The following is a 20315-nucleotide window of genomic DNA, read 5'->3' on the forward strand; positions in this document are numbered from 1 at the left end:
AGGGGTCTTTAAGGCAGTGTTTGTTAAGTTAGTGTAATCAACGCACATTCTCCATTCTTTATTCTTTTTTTGAACAAGAACAAGGTTTGCTAACCACTCAGGATGATACACTTCTTTTATGAATCCGATAGCTAGGAGCCATTTTATTTCTACCCCAATAGCCTCCTTCTTGTCTGGCGTGAATCATCAGAGTTTCTACTTGATTGGTTTGGCAGTCGGTGAGACATTCAAGGAGTGCTTGATCTTCTCCTGTGGTACCCCCAGCATGTCTGTAGGTTTCTAAGGAAACACGTCGGCGTTGGCATGTAGGAAGAAGACGAGCGCGTTTTCCTATCTGGGGTCGAGGTGAGCCCCAATCTTCACGGTCTTGGAGGGGTTGTCGAGGCTGAGGCCGACCTCCTTGGTTTCCTTAGACTTGGCGAAGGCACGAGGAGGCTCCAGCGATGGGATCTCTAGGTCATTGGCGGGCACCATCTTGGCGTTAGTGACCACACTGGCCATCTAGATGGATAGGTTGGTGGCCGGCGAGGGTGAGACTCTTGGTCTCGTAGGCGTAGGCGATGGAGAGGTTGGCCTGTAAGGCCAGGACTCCTATAGGTAAAGGCATCTTCAGCACCAGATAAGCGTAGTGCGGTACAGCCATGAACTTGGCCAGAGCTGGCCGACCAAGTATGGCGTGATAGGCGGTGTTGAAGTCAGCGACGTAGAAGTTGATGTGCTTGACACGGTAGTTGCTTGCCATGCCAAACTGTACTGGTAGGGTGATCTCTCTAAGCGGTTTGGATGCCCTACCAGGTACCATACCCCAGAAGGAGGAGTATGAGGGTGTGAGATCTGTTATCCCGAGGCCCAGCTCCTTTAGGGCTCCGGCGAAGAGGAGGTTCAGAGCGCTCCCACCGTCAACGAGCACTTTTCTGAAAATCACCTTCTAGATGGTTGCGTCGAGGACAAGGGGGAAACGCCCTATATAAGGGATATCCGCCCACTGGTTGGCCCTGCTGAAGGTGATGGGGACCTTGGACCAAGGGCGCTAGCTAGGGTTGGTGGCGGCGTCTTCTGCGTTGACGACGAGCACCCAGCGGGCAGCGAGCTTCCATTCTCTTCTGCTCTCGGTGGAGGCGAGGCCCCCAAAGATGGTGGCGACCACCTTATCGTGATCCTAGAAGGCATTGTTATTGCCCCCAGGTGGTCGGCGGTCTCCAACGCCATCGTTGTTGTCGTCGTCTGGCTTTTTGGCCTAGAATTCCTTAGCCAAGCCGAGGCAATCCTTCATCTTATGCTTGGCATTCTTCTAGAGAGGGCATAGGCCATTGAGGATCTTCTTGTACTGCTCATCGTAGTTGCGCTTGGCTTGAGGCTCGTCAACAGCGGTGATAATATGGTCTGGTCAGCGGCAGCGATATTGACCAGACTTGGAGCCTTCCAGCCGATCACAGCCATTGTCTCGATGGTGACTATGGTCGTCGTAGCGGCGGTCATTGTGGCGTCAGTTGTCGGGGCGATTGTCGCTGTAGTGAGTTGGGCGATGAATGCCCGCATCCTCATTGAAGTGCACTTCAGCTTCTTCGGTGTCGACATACTGGTTGGTGGTCGTAATCATCTCGCCAATCCCTGTGGGTGGCTTGCGGTTGAACTTGGAATGGATATCGAGGTGATGGAGTCCTCGAACGAAGGCGGTGATGACCTCGGCTTCCATGATGTTAGGAATAGAATTCCTCATCTCGAAAAAGCATCTGATGTAGCTACGAAGGAGCTCAGACGGCTTCTGGTAGATGCGGTTCAGATCATGCTTGGTGCCCGGCCGAGTGCACATAGGCATGTAGTTGTTGGTGAAGACCTTTTTTAGCTCTTTCCAGGATCCGATGGAGTTCGGGGCAAGGCTTGTGAACTAGTTCATGGCGGTTGGCATAAGCATGACGGGAAGATAATTCGCCATGACACTAGTATCTCCTCCGGTGATGTGGACAGCAGTGGCATAAGCCTATAGCCACTGTGTGGGGTTCATCCTCCCCTCGTAGGGTTCGACCCCAGTGATTTTGAACCCACCGGGCCACTGGAGTGTTCGGAGCGCCCTTGTGAACGCTGGGGGCCCTTTGGGGTTGTCGGCGCTGTAAGGAAAATGGACCCTTGGCCCATTTACTTTGGATTTTGGTGTTTGATGACCAACACAACCAAATTGGACTAATGAATTTGCAAGTGATTGTTTTGTAGTTCAATAGGATGCTAGACATGACTTGAACGAAGGCGACGTGATGATCCAACGATCAACACCATAAGCAAGACCCTAGGAGCACAAGAGAAGACCCAGGATATCAAGTAAAGTCCAAGCACGAAGATAGGAACCAAGCCGTACGCAAGATCACGAAGAAACAAGCTCACAGAGGTGACCAGCCACTGGAGAAAAGTGACCGGACGCTCCGATCAAGAAGCTCGGCAACAGGCGCGCCCAGACGCTGGACCGGACGCTGGCAGCAAAATTGACCGGACGCAGGACAGCAGCGTCCGATCGAGTATAGAAAGGTTCCAGAGCGATGATACTGCGACCGGACACGTCCGATGGAAAGTGCCCGGATGCTGGCCGCGTCCGATCAGTTGATCGTGGCACCAACGGTCAGGACGACCGGACATGTTCGGTCAGGATGTGATCAACGTCCGGTCAATAGCAGAAAAGCGGGATTTCGTCCCCAACGACTACTTTCTCAGTGGGGCTTATAAATACAACCCCCAACCAGCTAGATGACCAGTGTGGAGCAGAGGAAACATATTTAGGGTGTGGATACACCATTTTAGTGATCTCTACTTGCATAGTGCTTAGTGTTTCATTAGGTGATTAGCGTAGGTGCTTTGCGAAGTGCTTAGATTGATTAGACCACCATTTATGCGCTTGCTCTAGGTTTAGGCCTAGTGTTTAGTGAGGTTTGCATACCTCTTATCACTCGGTGCTTGCGCGCACCATTGTTGTACATCGAAGGGGCTTGTAGTCTTGCAAGATCACACCAACCATGTTTATGGTGTGGCCGCCACCGTGTACCGGAGGGAACAAGGCCCACGGCGTTTCGGCCAGAAGCTTGATAGTGAAGACGGCGGGGAGCATCTAGGAGAGGCTTGCTAGAAGGCACGTCGGAGACCCACTTGCGTGTGGGGAAGGCCCGAGGCTATCCATGGAGTTACCTGACCGGGAGCTTGGCCCTTGCGAGGGATTCTTTGCGAGGGGCTCCAACGAGGACTAGGGGGAAGCTTGCGTGGTTCTCGATACCTCGGTAAAAATACCAGAGTCATCAATGGGAGTTTGCATATCTCTACCTTGCTCTTTAGCTTTCGCATTTTCATTGATTGTATTACTCCTTTTGCGGTAGAGATAGCAACACACTAGCAAAACCGTAGTTGGACAATTAGATAGTTTATCTATTGCATAGGTTTTGCTAGGGTTAGAAAAAGAGGCCATAGTTTAGAGTAAGAATTTTAAGTTGCCTAATTCACCCCCCTCTTAGGCGTCATGGTCCCTTACAATTGGTATTAGAGCAGGTTGGCTCAATTTGGACCTTTGGCTTAACCGCCGTTGAGCCGACGCTATTAAGAGTGGTTGGGATGGATACCTCTAGGCCTCCGCACTTTGATGGCACTAACTTCCCCTATTATAAAGCTAGAATGGCTTGCTACCTTGAGGCGGTTGATTTGGAAGTTTGGGGAGTCACTCGTGATGGGATGAAACCCATTAAGAATCCTAACAAACCCACGAAGAGTGAAGAAAAGGAAATTTATTTCAATGCTAGAGCTAAAAATTGCTTGTTTGAATCATTTAGTATGGATGTGTTTAACCAAGTATTCACTTTAAATATGGCACATGAAATTTGGTTAAAACTTTAAGAGCTCCATGATAGCACATCAAATGTCCATGAGTAAAAACATTGTCTAGCTAAACAAAATTATGATTCCTTTACAATGAATAATGATGAGCTTGTTCGTGATATGTATTCTCGTTTGAATCTAATTATCAATGAGCTCCATTCAATAGGACTAACAAAGCTAGATGATGCAGACATCATGAGGAAGATCATCTCTGTGCTACCATAAAAGAAATATGCAAGCATCATCACCATCCTTCACAACATGGAGGACTTGAGCACCATGACCCTAGGCATAGTCATTGACAAGATAGTGGCATTTGAAATATCACGTAAGATGGGTCAAGAAGAAGCCTCTTCATCAAGCAAAGGCAAAGCTCTCGCATGTAGCGAGAAAAAGAAGATGAAGGGCAAGTAAGTTGAGACAAGCTCAAGCTCCTCAAGTGAAGATGAAGAAGAAGATGTGGATGATGATGATGATGATGAATCAAGTGATGATGATGATGATGATGAATCAAGTGATGATGATCAATCTTCCTCCTCCACCTCCGACCTTGATGAAGAATCAATCAAATTTATCAACAAGGTGGAGAAGATGATCCAAAGGCTAAATGTCAAGGGTGTGCCCATTCAAATCCAAGATCTCATTTTCACCAATCAAAGAAATGAGCAAAGAAAGAGAGGATGCTATGGATGTGGCGAGTTGGGGCACTTTGTGGAAGTTTGTCCAAACAAGCCCACACCCAAGACAAAGAAGAAGGCATGCAAGAACCAAGCCCTCACATCAATAAGGTCATGGGATGATTCTTCAAGTGAAGAAGAACACTATCACAAGAGGCGAGGGCGTAAGCACTCATCATCAAGCTCTTCTCGTATGCGCCTTATGGCATGAGGTAACGAAAGCTCATCCTCTAGTGAGAGTGATAGTGATGATGAAATGCCTTCTTAAAATGAAATTGTGCAACAAAATCTTAATTATGCTAAAGTTTGCACTAGTCAACAAAAGAAGGTCGAAAAATTAAAAGAAAAGCTAGATAGTTCACAAGAAGCATACAAAACTTTGCTTGAACAATATGAGAACTTTGCTAATCTCAATATTGAACTATCTACTAAAATTGAGGAACTTGAAGCTAGTGCAACAACAAATGCATGCGCAATCAATGATAAGCAACTTGTAAAGAAAAATGAAAAATTAAAAGAAAAGTTAGCTAGCTCACAAGATGCTTATAAAAGTTTGCTTGCTAAAATGGAAACCATATGCAAACATTGTGATGAGCTAACCAATAAAGTTGCTAATCTTGAAGCTGTTAGTACAACCCCCACCAAGGCATCTAAAAAGAAAAGTTCTATCTTTAACATGTCTAAAAAGGATGCCTTTACTTCTTGTAATGATTTATTTTTAGACTCATCTTTATGCAACCAAGTTTGTGTTGAGAAAGTTGTTGTAGATACATGCACACAAGAGGTTGCAAAGGAGAATGAGCAACTCAAGCAAGAAGTAGCTCGTCTCACCAAGGACTTAACTCGAGTGAAAGGCAAGGCGAAGCAAGCCCAACTTCATCAAGATAACACCGTCAAGGGAGTGAAGAAGCTTGTTGAAGGACAAACTGTGGTTTGCTACGTGTGCCACAAGGAAGGGCACAAGTCCTATGAGTGCAAGGTGAAGAATGGGGGAGGAGCGAAGAAGAAAGAGAAAAAGGAAACAAGCAAGCTCTCCAACACCTACACCAACAAGGTGGACAAGAAGGCCTCCACACCTTATCTCTTGAAGAAGAAGAAAAATGATAAGGTGGTGGCCATCAAGGTGAACAAGCAAGCCATAAATGGGGTCAAACGCTTTTGGGTGCCAAAGGAAATCATTTTCAACATAAAGAGCACCAAGAAGGTTTGGATCCCGAAAGGGAAGTGAGAAGTCCGATGGACATTGGGGAATTTGGAGGCTTGGCAAAGTATGGATGCATTTCATGGGGTGCATCATGATGGTCAAAATCATTGTCAAGTGGGTTAGTGAATATTATGGACCTAAATTCCCCTTCCCATGTTAGGTAACTAGATTCAATTTCTTTCAAGTAGTATCAATTTGTATTTCCTACAAGTGGTATTTCTTACAAATTGGTATCTTTAAGCATCTAGTTACTTTTCATGCCTATGTTTGTATTTGCATGCTTGTATCTTTTGTCAAGCATACACTAGGTATATTTTATGGTAGGCTTGCTCGGTTTCATTCTTAACCCTTGGAGCAAACCTACATGGTTTAAAATTGTTTAGGAGCACGACACATAGCTTTACTTACAATTGTTCATCTAATATGTGCTAAAGTCCAAATTGCAGATAATTTCTCCCGAATATCATCTTCGAAAATGATTCTCACATTCATGTGATGTCATCTTTCAAGTGGTATTATTGATTCTAAAATCAATGTGCATGTCTTCTACAAGTATTTCACACTTATGTGCACAAATTTAGGGGGAGGTTACTCTACAAGTTGGATGCTTTGAGACTAACACCTTTTTCAAGCCTATCATGTGTGTAGTAGTCTCATTGCAAGGAAAATGGAGTCCCTGGAGTTAAGCATCTTACTTCAAATATCCACCACCTATTGCAAGTGGTAGAAATCAAATTGGTTTCCATATGTGGTATTTCTAAACCGATATCATCATGTTTATTTCATTTTGATATTTATATGTTTTCTCCATGCATTATATAGATTAAATTCCCTTGAGTAATAATTTACCAAATATGCAGATGCCTTGCTTTCTACCATATGTATGCATATATTTAGGGGAGCTTAATCTATATAATGTGAGAGTCAAATTTTGTGACCTATTCCACTCTATACACAAAGGATCACAAAGTTTGACCCCCCTTGTGCTACTAATGTCTTCCTTTTTGGTGTTTGATTCCAAAGGGGGAGAATTTAGAGGACCAAAAGCAAGCGTTAATTTGTAGGGCCATAAGCTAGATAATTTACAAGTGGAAATGGTCCGAGAAAGGGAGGATAGTGGATTATGGATTAGTCTATGTAATGAGGAGAATTTATAGGAAGCAAGGCTTAAATCCATAATGCCACATGGGGACATTTTGCAAGGGCAAGATAAGTTTTCAAGTGGTATCTTTTAGTCTTACAAGTAGTATCTTTTAGCATAATATGATCTTGCCCCTTGCATTGCATCCTACCAAGTAGATAGTTTTTAAATTCCAAATTTTTATTATTTGCTTGTTTTGATCGTGTTGTCATCAATCACCAAAAAGGGGGAGATTGTAAGAAAAATGGACCCTTGGCCCATTTACTTTGGATTTTGGTGTTTGATGACCAACACAACCAAATTGGACTAATGAATTTGCAAGTGATTGTTTTATAGTTCAATAGGATGCTAGACGTGACTTGAATGAAGATGACGTGATGATCCAACGATCAACACCATAAGCAAGACCCTAGGAGCACAAGAGAAGACCCAAGATATCAAGCAAAGTCCAAGCACGAAGATAGGAACCAAGCCGTACGCAAGATCGCGAAGAAACGAGCTCACAGAGCTGCAACCCCTGGAGTTTTCCAAGCAGCCTCCGACAGATCTGGATCGGAGGGTGGTCGGCGCTAAACCAGAGTGTCCAGAGCCGATTCGACGATGGAGAGGCAATCGGCGAGCTTCTGACCAACCTAATTGATAGATGCGATCAGATCGTCATTGTTGATCTACCTTCTCTGGTAGCGAGAAAGCAGGCGGCGAGTTGTCAACAAAGGTGACCTCGGAGGCGGTTCTGAGATCGGATCTGCAGTCGCAGGTGTAGGGGTGATCGGCGCAGAATCGATCTGCACCAGCTCGATGAGCTCTCCGACTCCATCAGCGTTGATGATCCACGAGATCGATCCGGCCGTAAAGATCTAGCCAGGCTGTGGGAGGGACGAAGAGCCTGCGGAACGTACCATCTTGTTCGATATAGAAATAGCACGCACACCCCTACCTAGCGTGCCAACTGTCGATAGAATATTGTCGGCAGTCCTCCGAGAGGTATCCCACGAAGGTAGATTGATCGGCAGATAGGTGTGTAATCAAGAATAAGAAGGCAACAGAGACACACGAGTTAGACAGGTTCAGGGCGTCAGTATGACATAATACCCTACTCCTGTGTTCTGTTGGATTATATTGGCTATCGTATGATATGGCGTGTGTTCGGAGGGGGTCCCTGCCCGCCTTATATAGTCCGGGGCAGGATTACAAGTCGATTGGATCTGAGAGATAACCGAAATGTAATAACAGATTACAGGAATCATGGGATCATACGTATACTAACAGATCTCGTAGTATCTTCAGGATATCTTCCCGATGTCTTGCAGGAGACGCCGAGCAGCGTCGTGCCCCGCAAGGGTTCATCTTGTGGGCTGGGCCGCCCCTGGGGGTGCAGCCCATGTGGTCTGCCGTGGGTATCCAGGGTCGTACCCCCCACAGCAACATACCTATGAAACATCTGAAACACTTGAAACATAGGTTTGCAACATTTATTTTCCACCCTTCTTCTGAACGACGCAGCGCAGAGCAGGAGAACGGCCGGTTTCGGCCAGCCAGCGGCGCCTGCGCCTGGCCTGGGACCAGCCAACAACGGCCCCGTCTCCTGGACACCTAGCTTGGGCGCGGCGAAGGATGGGGCACGGCATGGCGCCGCAGGGGGGATGGCAGCGGCGGCACGCCGGAGTGGGGCACGGCGCAGGATGGAGGCGTCGTAGGGGATGGTCCCAGTGGCATGGCGGAGTGAGCGCAACGCGGCGCAGAATGAGATGCGCGACAACAGGCAGAGTGGAACGAGTGGATGGCCACATGTGGGAAGTTTTTTTTTTTGAGTGAGTGTGTCCGAACGGATGAGCATCCTCGTCATATCATTATCGATAGTATATAGTTTCTTAATAATTTCACTAATTAAGGATTATGGCCATTAAATATAAACATAATGAAATCCGAGTGCTGGTACGTGCCCTCGCTTGCTCCGTAGGTCCGTCCAGTGGTAGAGCCAAAAAAATAAATAATCTCTAACAATTCTCATTATACAAAATATTTCTCAAAGTGGGGACAAAAGCAGCTGATCAGAGGTAGCCACTCGTGCTCGCCAAGCATTATTCCACAATTTCTTATTCTGCGCGCGCAGTTGGGCCATGGCTTTCATCAGCGATGATGTAACGCTCCTCCTAGCAATTGTAAATAAATGAATATATATATATATATATATATATATATATATATATATATATATATATATATATATATATAACAGAGTAGAATTGTTAGTTGTTTATGCCGCTGTTTGTTTGCCTTGGAAGGACTCCCATGCCCATGGTGGTGTTGAGAGGCGAGCTGTTTTCTAGCTAGCTGGTTTGAAATACGTAGTTGATGATGAACCCAGACATTGCAATTTGCCCTGTTCGCTTGGCTTATAAGCCATACTTTTTTAGCCAACGAACAGTATTTTTCTTTCACAACAAATCAGCCATCAGTACTTTTAGCCATGGCTTATCAGCCAAGCGAACAAGGCATGTGTGGGCTTCTGGCATTTGCATTGCTGGGTCAGGTTGTGCTTGGGCTAGGTTAGTGGGATTAACATTGGGAAAATTAAAAGGTATCCATCAGTTGTGAACTTGGCGCTTTCATAGCAAACTATACTTACCAAGAAATTCGCTATGTGCACCCCAAAACCGTATTATAAAGTACACAAGCACGAGTTTGATAGAGCCAAGGATCCCAATCGTCAACTAAAGAAATCCGGTGGCTGAAAAAATGTACAGTTATTTCTTTCATCAAGAGTCCAGACAGTTATTCTGAAGTTGGTACATGCAAATCAGTATGGGTTTATCAGAGGGAGGACCATACAAGATTGCCTAGCTTGGGCATTTTAATTTCTACACATTTGCTATCACTCAAAAAAGGAAATTGTTATTCTTAAACTAGATTTTGAAAAGGCCTTTGATAAGGTGGAACATGAAGTCATCTTGCAGGTGCTAAAATATAAAGGCTTCTCTGATAAATGGGTAAATTGGTTTAGAAGCATTTTATGCTCAGGAGATTCTTCAGTTCTGCTGAGTGGAACACCAGGCAAACCTTTCACATGCAGAAGAGGGGTGAGACAGGGGGATCCCTTATCCCCTTTGCTTTTTGTCCTAGCAGTTGATCTGCTACAATCCATACTGAACAAAGCTTGGAATATTGGTGTGCTGAAAATCCTATCAGTGGTGCTTTTGGGGGTGACTTCCCAATAGTCCAGTATGCAGATAATACACTGCTTATCCTCCCCTGCTGATGGTAGAATTCTTTTCAATCTAAAGGGACTGCTTAGATCCTTCTCTGACTCCACAGGATTACATGTTAATTTCAATAAATCATTCCTGGTGCCAATTAATATCGTAGAAAATAAAACAGTTCATCTAGCAAATACCTTTGGCTGTGCAGTTGGATCAATGCCATTTACTTATCTGGGCTTACCTTTGGGCACCACAAAGCCAACACTGCAAGATTTCTCACCAATGATGACAAGAATTGAAAATAGGCTATCTGTTGTTAGCAATTTTTTATCTTACCATGGTAGATTGATTTTGGTCAACTCAATAATGACAACATTGCCAACTTTCTACATGTGCACTTTGCAGCTCCCCCTCAGATCATCAAGCAAATTGACAGCTACAGAAAGAAATGCCTATGGAGTGGAGGTGAGAAAATAGAAAAGGTAACCATCTTGCTGCTTGGGAGACAGCTTGTAGACCAAAGAAAGAAGGTGGACTTGGCATAATTGATCTAAAAACCCAGAACACTGCTCTATTCTTAAAATATCTGGATAAGTTCTACAATTCAGCTGATCTCCCCTAGGTCACCCTAACTTGGACCAAACTTTATGGCAATTCTCAAACTCCACCTCAAGCAAGGAGCCCAACTGGATCCTTTTGGTGGAAGGACATTTTAAAACTCTTTGACAAGTTCAGATACATTTCTATCTGCATACCAAAGAAAGGAAACACATTTCTATTTTGGCTAGAAGATTGGTCTGGCATGCTCTGAAAGTAAGGTTTACCCAGCTCTTCTCCTTTGACAAAAGGCCTAAGTCCTCTCTTCTGCACCTCAGAAATCAGGAGATAGACAGAATTTCCAGCCTTCCTCTCTCCAGCCAAGCAGTTTCTCAGCTCAGTGATCTGCAAAATACACTGCAAAATAGTAACTTGGAATAAGATATAAATGATATATGGAAATACCATTGAGGGTGATTTTTTCAGTTCTAGCAGAGCCTATAAAAAATTAAGAGGTACAGTGGAAGCTTCTCCTCTTTTCAAATGGCTATGGACTTCAATCAATTTAGGGAAGCATAACTAGAAATATTTTGAGAAGGAAAATAGAATTTTGGATGATTACAATTGTGTACTTTGCAATAGTTGCTGTGAAGAAACTCTTTTTCATCTTTTCTTCAGCTGCCCCTTCAGCCAGGATTGTTGGAACTCCATGCATATCTATTGGAATGACAATCTAGATCCCCCTGGATATGATTATTGAAGCCAGAATATTGTTTGGTCACTGCATCTTCCGAGAGCTCATGATTACAGCTTGTTGGATCATATGGAGGACTAGGAATGCCATCATCTTTGATCATTGAAATTGCAGCTTGTCAAACTGGAAGAGAATGTTCAAGGAGAAGCTTAGCCTGGTGTGTATCAAGGCTAAACCGGAGAAGAGGGCACAACTTATGCTATGGCGAGACAGTTACTCCTAATGCTCTCCTTTTTTCTTTTGGGCCTAGTTGCCTTGTATTTCTAGTTGTAGTTAGTTGTTTTAGTTTTTTCCTTTCCCCTCTCTGTTCCCTCTCCTTTCCCTCCTGTACTTTTTGTATCTCTGCTGTTTTTGCCTCTTTGTTAATGAAAAAGAAAAATATAGGTAGGGGCTCCGCTGTTGATTCCTCAAAAAAAAAGTTTGAAACATGTTTGTCACTTGTGATCCGAGATGGCTGCGTGCACGACTGCTACCAACCGCGCCACCTTGCACATTGCACCTACTCTATCTTCTTGACACCAATATGCACAAAGGCCTAGTATTTTCTCATCCCAAAGCTTCTCCAGCACATCTTGCAACTGCAGAACTTCAGCAAAGGCCCCCACTTCGCTAAGGGCCTGTTTAAAAGGTCTTGTTCCTGTAATTTTCCTATGAAATGAACTGATTTCTATAAAATTTCTATGTAAATCATGTGAAATTTCTGCGTTTCAAACAGGTCGATGAATCTCTTGCACTCCTGCTCCACCTAATCAGGGTCTAGATGGTAAATCCTGAGGCCCTATAGTAAACTCTAAAATAGAGTATGCCTTCATAAAATTGAAGAATAAATTTCCTGGTTCACTTGTTTTGTTGGCTTCCAATTTAGACACTGATTCCTTGACATCATATGAATGCCTGAACAGAAATAAATTGAACGCCTGAATGGATAAGATATTACTATGTAGTCATCAGCACAATAAAAATTGAAAATAAAGTAAACCTCATTACCTAAATATTTGATGCCAGACTGAGGTTAACCTCACGAGTCACAACCCTATGATGTATGTCGATGGACAAGGACGTCTGATCATCCCTCCACATTCCGCACCTATCAAAGTTCGGTATAGTGATGAATATATCGACACCTATAGGCTAAGGACAAGATGTACTCCTACTGGGAGTGGCAAGATCAAGGCTTTAGAGGGTTCGACAACTTCATCCTCTTCTTCATTGAGGTTAGGCTTAAATGGCTCTACCTGTTCGAATTTGGTGTGTTCTTCTTTGAGATGTTACGTATCATGTGTTGGTAGCGTGGTATCATCCTAAGGGGTTGGAGCACTTGATTTCTCTCCTGTAGCCATGTATTCAGAGTTTTTCTCGGTCGAGCCTTGTGTGACTCTAATAAAATTACATATTTTAAAATGGGCGCTAGAGAATATAAGTGATAAAAATGAGTATCACCTAGAACCAATCTGCCGTTATCTTTTTTGCTGGGCCCCTTTAGCTTGGAAAATACGTGTGGTTGCTTATGTCTGCCGTTCTTATGCTATTATTGAGAACTTATCTTCTTGTCAGTTTTATAAGTGTTATTCTCTCCATCCTAAAGTATAATTGGTTCTGTTGTGCATCTAGCTATATATAATATATACCTAGAAAATTTAAAACAAAAGTAGTTTTTTTATAAAGTTATTAAGTAGTCACATAACCATAGTTTGCAACGTGCTTTGTCCTGACCAGGCCTGTCTCTTCTCTCCTCCGGCTGACTTACCAACCGCGCCGGCGCGCCCCGTGTATGCACACGCACCTACTCCCAAACGCAACGAGACGCTCGCGTCCCGCACGCCGCCGCCCCAACTCCAATCCTTGCTATCCGCCATGACCTCGCTCCAGTCCTTCCTCGCCGCCAAGCCGGTCGCCGCTGGCTGGGCCGCGGGCGCGCGGTCCGCCGCTCCGCAGTCCCGCCGCGCGCGCGCCTCGGCCTGCCTCGCGGCGCCGCCGCCGCCGCCGACCACCGCGGCCTCCGTGGGGCCGGCGCGGCGGGAGCTGTCGGCCGCGAGCCGGGCCGTCGTGGAGGACGAGGCGCGGTACCTCGTCGGCACCTACAAGCGGTCCCGCGTCGTCTTCGAGTACGGGCGCGGGTGCAAGCTCTACGACACCGACGGGCGCGAGTACCTCGACATGTCCTCCGGCATCGCCGTCACGGCGCTCGGCCACGCGGATCCTGACGTGTGCGCCACCATCACGGAGCAGAGCAGTAAAATCGTCCACGTCAGCAACGTCTTCTACACTACACCCCAGGTGGGTGCCCCCCCAGTCCTCCCCCTTCCCTCTCCCCGCGCTCGCTCACCATGTGTTCGACGCAGGCCTATTTTCTCCGTTTGCTTCACCTGCTGAAGCTGCTCGCTGTCGCACGCAGGTGGAGCTCGCCAAGCGGCTCGTGAAGGTGTCGTTCGCGGACCGCGCCTTCTTCGCCAGCACTGGCACGGAGGCCAACGAGGCGGCCATCAAATTCTCCCGCAAGTTCCAGCGGATCGCCCACCCAGACAGTGACGATCCGCCCATGGAGTTCTTGGCGTTCAGCAACAGCTTCCACGGCCGGACTATGGGCGCCGTCGCGCTCACCAGCAAGTCGCAGTACCGGGAGCCCTTTGCGCCCGTCATGCCCGGAGTGACCTTCGTAGATTACGGAGATCTGGAGGCGGCCAAGAAGTTCATACAGTCTGGCAGGGTCGCTGCTGTCTTCGTCGAGCCCGTGCAGGGTGAGGGTGGTATTCACAGTGCCACCCAGGAGTTCTTGCAGGGGCTGCGGAATGCCTGTGACGAGGCGGGAGCCCTCTTGGTCTTTGATGAGGTATGCTGTACTCTGCCACAACTCTGTTCTGTTCATATTGAGAACACCATGACACTGCTAGTAATTCATGTTTGGTTGACAAAGTTCGAAAAATGCACAATTTAGTTGCTGCTATGCATTCCATTCCCGACTTTAGGCATAATGCATATACAAGAGTTAACAGTTGACAACATATACAAGAGTAACAGTTAACAGGGATATGAAACTATGAGAGTCTGCATTTCTGGTCTTATCCGAGTTAACATGTTACTCTGTTGTACATTCATATTGCCAATTCAGCAATATATCATGATTACATTCCATAGTTTTCAGGCTGCATCAATCTGTGAAGTGGGCAGCCATCAGATGTAATGTTAGCATATGGTTTCTAAACGCAGCTGCAATGTGGTTTCGGGCGCACGGGTTACCTCTGGGCCCATGAGGCATTTGGAGTCGAACCAGACATAATGACCTTAGCAAAGCCATTGGCCAATGGTATTCCCATCGGTGTCGTCTTGGTCAAGGAGAAGGTTGCTGCAGCCATAAACTATGGCGACCATGGTACAACATTCGGCGGCGGCCCCCTTGCCTGCCAGACTGCGATAACCGTGTTTGACAAAATCATGAAACCTGGTTTCTTGGCTGAGGTGTCCAAGAAAGGGGAGAACTTCAAGCAGCTTCTCCGCACCAAGCTGAGCGGAAACCTGCACGTAAAGGAGGTCCGTGGGGTTGGGCTTCTTGTTGGCATCGAGCTAGATGTACCAGCTGGTCCTTTGGTGGACGCATGCTTGGATGCAGGCGTCATAGTGCTGACCGCCGGCAAAGGCAATGTTGTGAGGCTCGTGCCACCACTCATCATCTCAGAGATGGAGCTGGCGCATGCCGCGGATGTTATCAGGGACTGTCTGCCGGCGCTTGATGTCGCCACTGCTTAATGTAGCCACAGGTCTTTTATCAGTTTTTGCTAGGGTGATCCAACCTTTTGGGAGGTTCAGGTAATATATATGGTGGTATAAGTCCACATATGAAAACCTGCTCCGAAATTTGGAATCGAATAATTTCATGTCGGACCAATATTGTTTTTAGAGTAAGCTGTTTACTAGATGTAATTATTGTCAATTTGCATGTTGCTGTTCATGTTGCTGTTCTGGGAGTAAGAGAATTATTCGACATGTTGCATGTGCTCTTTTGGGAGTAAGAGCACATCTTTGTTTTTTTGAGTACTTGTCTTAGCTCAACTCTTTGCTAGAGGGTGGTGCGTGTCTCTGCAAAAACCTTGTAATATAAGGGTAGTCTCAATGTTGTAGTGTCTTATATAGCAAATAAAGTGTAGAAGGTAGTCTCAATGCTGAGTAGAGATAGAGAACTGGTTTCTTCACGAGGAAATTATTTCAGCGTGATGATGTCCAAGGTCGAGGATACGCGCACTTTTAGCGTGATGATGTCCATGGTTAGCATTCGAGTATCGTGTTTTTTTTTCCCCTGACGCCCCCACGCACAGGCACATCAGCATTCACGGGTTTATGGTTGTGATGAAGAGTTTAGGGCAGCCACTGGGGAACGGGAGCATGGCCACGTACCCATGTTCAACGTTCCGGGAACGCTTCCATTCCCATGTTATAAAATAACACACACACAAGCTTTCGTTTCATGTTTTCGTTCCCTCAGAGGAACATGGCTGCTAAGTGCTTAGCCCTTTCGTGGGAAGCTAGAGCTATCGTGTTTGTCTGAGCTGGGCATTGGGCAAAGATGACCTATATGGATGAAAATGGGATACATCTCTTTTTAATATTGTCCATCCGAAAGGAGTTCAAATACTATATAAAAGTGGATACTCAATATGAGAATCTAGTAGACATTTAATATCGGTACTGTATCCGGTGTATTCAATACTACCTGTATCTGAATTCAAAAAGAAACAATTACCCATATCCATAATGTCTCTGTGATCCAATTTCATCCTTAATAACACCTACAATGGACGCTATTGATAGCTTGGTTATATTTGGTGTCGTTGTGTTCCTTTGTTTTGCTCAATGTTGTAGTCATCTTGTCGTAGTTGTGTCGTGTTGGGGTGGTGGTTGACACCTGTATCAACATGTATGTTGGTTTTTTATAACTAATTTTCCTCATAAAGATGCTCTTCTTCTAATAGAACTTCAGTAAAGTTCTTGTTGTCCTTCCGAAAAGAAAAAAAGATTAGGGGAACTCAGGTTTCTATTTGGATTTTTGGAGTGATAGACTGGGGGCCAATGGCCCTCGATTTTTTTTTTTTTTTTTTTTTTGAAACTGAGAGCAAGTGATTTTATTGGATACCCTTTGTGATCAATTTACAAGATGGTCTGAGAGTAAGAAATCACAATTATTCAGCGTATCTATGTCGGCGAATAATAATCCTCTAAACGCAAGCAACCTCTCCTGGTAAAAAAGGTGGAGAGCTATGCCTCACTCTCAGTTCTGCTGCGAAAGCCTCGCAAGCGCTCCGACAATGGGCGCGACGGTGACGGTGGACGGCTCGGTCTGCTGGTAATTCCGCCGGGAATCGTCGTACCGGTCGCTGCCATCGGGCCCTCCGACGATGGCGCCGACGATGACGTTGGGGTTGGGCGCGTCCCTGCTGTAGTAGCCGAACCCTCCCTTGCAGGTGATCTTGCCGGGGCTGGACTTGATGGACGGCACCGACGCGCCGCGGTGGTGCACCTGCTCCGGGAACCTGGCGCCGTACCCGACCATGTAGCTCATCCTCTCCGGGTTGGCGCCGAGGATGTAGTCCGCCTGGGACCGCGCGAACGCGAGCAGCTGCGACGGCGGCAGCGTCGCCCCGCCGCACCGGAGCGAGGCGCCCGCTCCCGCGGCTGCCTGCAGGTGGTCGGAGTGCGCGGCGAGCACGAACGCCGCGGAGGTGACGTACTGCAGGTTGTTCCAGGGCTCCAGCCACAGCACGCCGCCGGGGCTCAGCCTCCCGTCGTTGCTGTTGTGCTCCAGCACGCCGCAGAGGAACTCCTCCAGGTGGTTCTTCATCGCCGCCGCGTTGCCGGCGTCGGGCCAAGGTTTTAAATCTCCGGCTATAGCTGTCGTCATCGAGGATGAGCTTCGACTACATCCAGGGTTGCCGGGACTGGCGGCGACAGCACGTCGTCTTCCTCTTCCTCGTCGTCATCCATGGATGGCGGTCGCACTAGGAGCTCCGTGGTTGAAGCTGCCCCATCCGCGACGCAAGCGTCCGCGGCGGCAGCGCGAGAGGGAGGAGATGGTGGTGATGAGTGGGTGACGTGTGGGCCTCATATGTCACTGAGATGGAGGTTGGCATCCTACGTGACGGTCAACACCAGCGTGGCGTGGTCAAACCCGCTCCACGTAGGACAACACAGCCCTGCCCGCGCCTAGGTGCTAAAAGTGAACGGTTTTGATAGTTGGGGTATCACTGCTAGACGGTTTTGTAGTTGAGGATTAAAATTAGACGAACCCTATAGTTGAGGGGCCAAAAATGGGCTTAATCCTTAGTTGAAGCCATTTTCTCTCACAACAATATATCCATCCATCTATCTAGTATTCTTTCGGATTTTGTCTAAATCAAACTTCTACTATAGTTTATAGAACGAATATATCAACATCTACAACATTAAATTAGTTCTATTAAATCCACATATTACTAAATATGTCTTAATAAGTATTTATTAGAACATCTACGAACTAATATATTTTTCTGCAAATTTATCCTAAATCAAAGCAGTTTAACTTAGGATAAATTACCGGGCAATGCTAAAGTAGAGAGAATCTGTATACTATCCTACATATTATAGTTCTTTTTTTTACTATGGGCTAAAAAAATTAATTTTAGTGAGCAAACCCTTTTCCTGCTAATCTTCATAGGCTAGATATGATATTGTTCTATTCTATATACTATCCTACAAATTATAGTTTTTTTTTACTATGGGCTAAAAAGGCAATTTTAGTGAGCAAACCCTGATCGCAAAATTAAAAACAACTTCGAGTACAAGCCTTTTTTGGTAACTTACAAAGCTTCTACAGTATCTGAGGTTTCTTTCGGGAAATCAAAATTTTAGGACTTCTTTTGATATATTTGATTATTTTTAGGGAACTGCTCCAATCCTCCTCCTCTATAAAATTTGCACACATCTGAAAGCAACCTATCTCTATTTATTAATCATTTTCATAATTAATTCTAACCTGGGTCCCGAGTGGGCTCGGTCTGTCCATGCCTGGGGCCCTGTTACCAGCCCAGAAAATCAGGTGGACTCTTCTCCCTCAGATTCCTTGTGAGCCCGTCGCTACATTTTCCGGCCACGCCGCCGCCGCTCGCCTCGTTCGCCCTCACGCTCTCGTCGCTCCCATATCCCGCCTTGTCCTCCCCCACGACTCCATTCGTTGATAGGTTAGGTGATCCAAATGAGCAATCTTAGTAAACATCCTAGCAGTACGTGACTATGCTCCAATTGGTGAGGGCGGGTTGCGGCGTCCGGGATGCTCACGTGCTGGGCGGAGATCACGATCATCGACTCCCTTTTGGGTTTCTGGGCTGGGCACAGGGCTCGGCATGGACGGTCCTTAGCCCACTAGGGCCCAGATTATAATTTAATTACGAAAATGATTAATAAATAGAGATGGGCTGCTTTGAGATGTGTGCAATTTTATAGGAGTATTGGAACAGTTCCCTTATTTTTATGGGGTGACAATCTTTATTTTTGTCCATATTTTAGAAAGATATTTGAAGTGTGGTGTGAGGAGAAGTAGTAGGAGGGGAATGGGAAGATGGTGAGATTATACTAAGCATCCCAGTACCAGTACACAAGGAAGACAGGCTCTAATGATGGTAAGAGGGTGAGGCAAGTTGTACTTCAATCACATGCTCTGCAAGTGCTTTGATGTTGGAGATGGGGATATTTGCTCATAACCGATAAATGTTTATGCACTTCATGCATCAGGAGTTTGTAACGTAGCCTACTGTATAGCAGCTTGGTAGCTGATTCCATCAGGGTATTATCCTATTATTTCAAAGTATTCTCATTTGTATAGATGGGTGTGGTTTCCAATTTGGCACCGGTAACTGAGTAGTTGAATTTTCAATTCAAAAAAGCCAAAATTTTAATGCCAATTAGAATTCCTCCTTTACAAATGAGTTTTCTTTTGATATCCACGTGTGTGTTGCACGTGTATGTTTACTAGTTTAAATAAATCAATACAATCTAAATAATACTCAACATCCTAACTTCACCTTGGTGTGATTGTGAAACCAACCCCGCCACTTGTAATATGCTAGCAATAGCATCTCAAACCTCAATTGAAGTGCATCCAAAAGGCGATCTCAGTTTAGACTTTGGTAGATACAAGGAGAAGGAGGCAGTGAGATGTCTTCAACTCTAACCTTTAGTAGAAGCCCAAACAACCAAAGGGGTTTCTAGCCTCTCTACTGGCACCTCAAGGGAAGAGAAGAAAGGCACCGTAGGGGTGCGCGGGTGGGTAGGAATGAGGACGATCGCCGCCGCCATGTTCTCTGGTGAGGACACGACGTGGCATTGCCACATCACCTATTATATAGGGTATGTGCCCGTTTTGGATCGGAATGATAGCCAAACCAAGTTCATGAAGCTAAAAATGCAAACCGAGAGTTTGGAGACCTAAATGACATCTAGGGTCAAGTTCAAGGATCGTCCTTAAATTTTACTCTTTTTTTATGCTTGTATGCCTATATACTATAATGGCACACGACACTATAAATATATGCTCCGAGCAGACGAAAGCCTTTTCTCCTTTTATTTAGTTTCTTCCCAATCCTATTCTAGATAGACATGAACATTTGCGGCTTTTAGTTGTACATTGATGGAGATAGATGTTGTCTTGGTTGGCGTCGGTTTTAGGCGGCGAGCTGCGGCTCGAGAACTCCGGCGACCACCATTACCGCCGTCGTTGTATCCGGTTACAATTCCAGTACTAAAGTGGACCTCCTAGCATCTAGAAGTGTTACAATAGAGAAAAGAAGAGATGTAGATGTAGATAGAAGACAAGAGATAGATATTTAGTTGTAGATAGAGAACTAGAGATAGATATTTTCCATTCACAAAAAAAAAAGAGATAGAGATTTTCCAGATATGCACATGGCTGCATCAGGTAGAAGTAGAACCC

At 45.7% G+C, this 20315-nt stretch overlaps 2 protein-coding genes across 2 annotated transcripts; one reads left to right on the forward strand and one right to left on the reverse strand.

Moving 5' to 3' along the window:
* The first annotated feature begins 13116 nt into the window (after positions 1 to 13116).
* On the forward strand, positions 13117 to 15275 carry LOC136517860 (acetylornithine aminotransferase, mitochondrial-like). Its single transcript, XM_066511516.1, has 3 exons — positions 13117 to 13639; positions 13758 to 14192; positions 14570 to 15275. Exons 1-3 carry the CDS (start codon positions 13217 to 13219, stop codon positions 15104 to 15106), a joined length of 1395 nt encoding a protein of 464 aa, XP_066367613.1. The 5' UTR covers positions 13117 to 13216; the 3' UTR covers positions 15107 to 15275.
* Positions 15276 to 16622: 1347 nt separating this feature from the next.
* Positions 16623 to 17252, reverse strand: LOC136515296 (endoglucanase 14-like). Its single transcript, XM_066508933.1, has one exon. The coding sequence runs from the start codon at positions 17250 to 17252 to the stop codon at positions 16623 to 16625; it is 630 nt and encodes a 209-aa protein (XP_066365030.1).
* Between the last annotated feature and the right edge of the window lie 3063 nt (positions 17253 to 20315).

This window comes from Miscanthus floridulus, chromosome 17 (genome assembly GCF_019320115.1).
Source record: "Miscanthus floridulus cultivar M001 chromosome 17, ASM1932011v1, whole genome shotgun sequence".
In the NCBI taxonomy this organism is placed as follows: Eukaryota; Viridiplantae; Streptophyta; class Magnoliopsida; order Poales; family Poaceae; genus Miscanthus; species Miscanthus floridulus.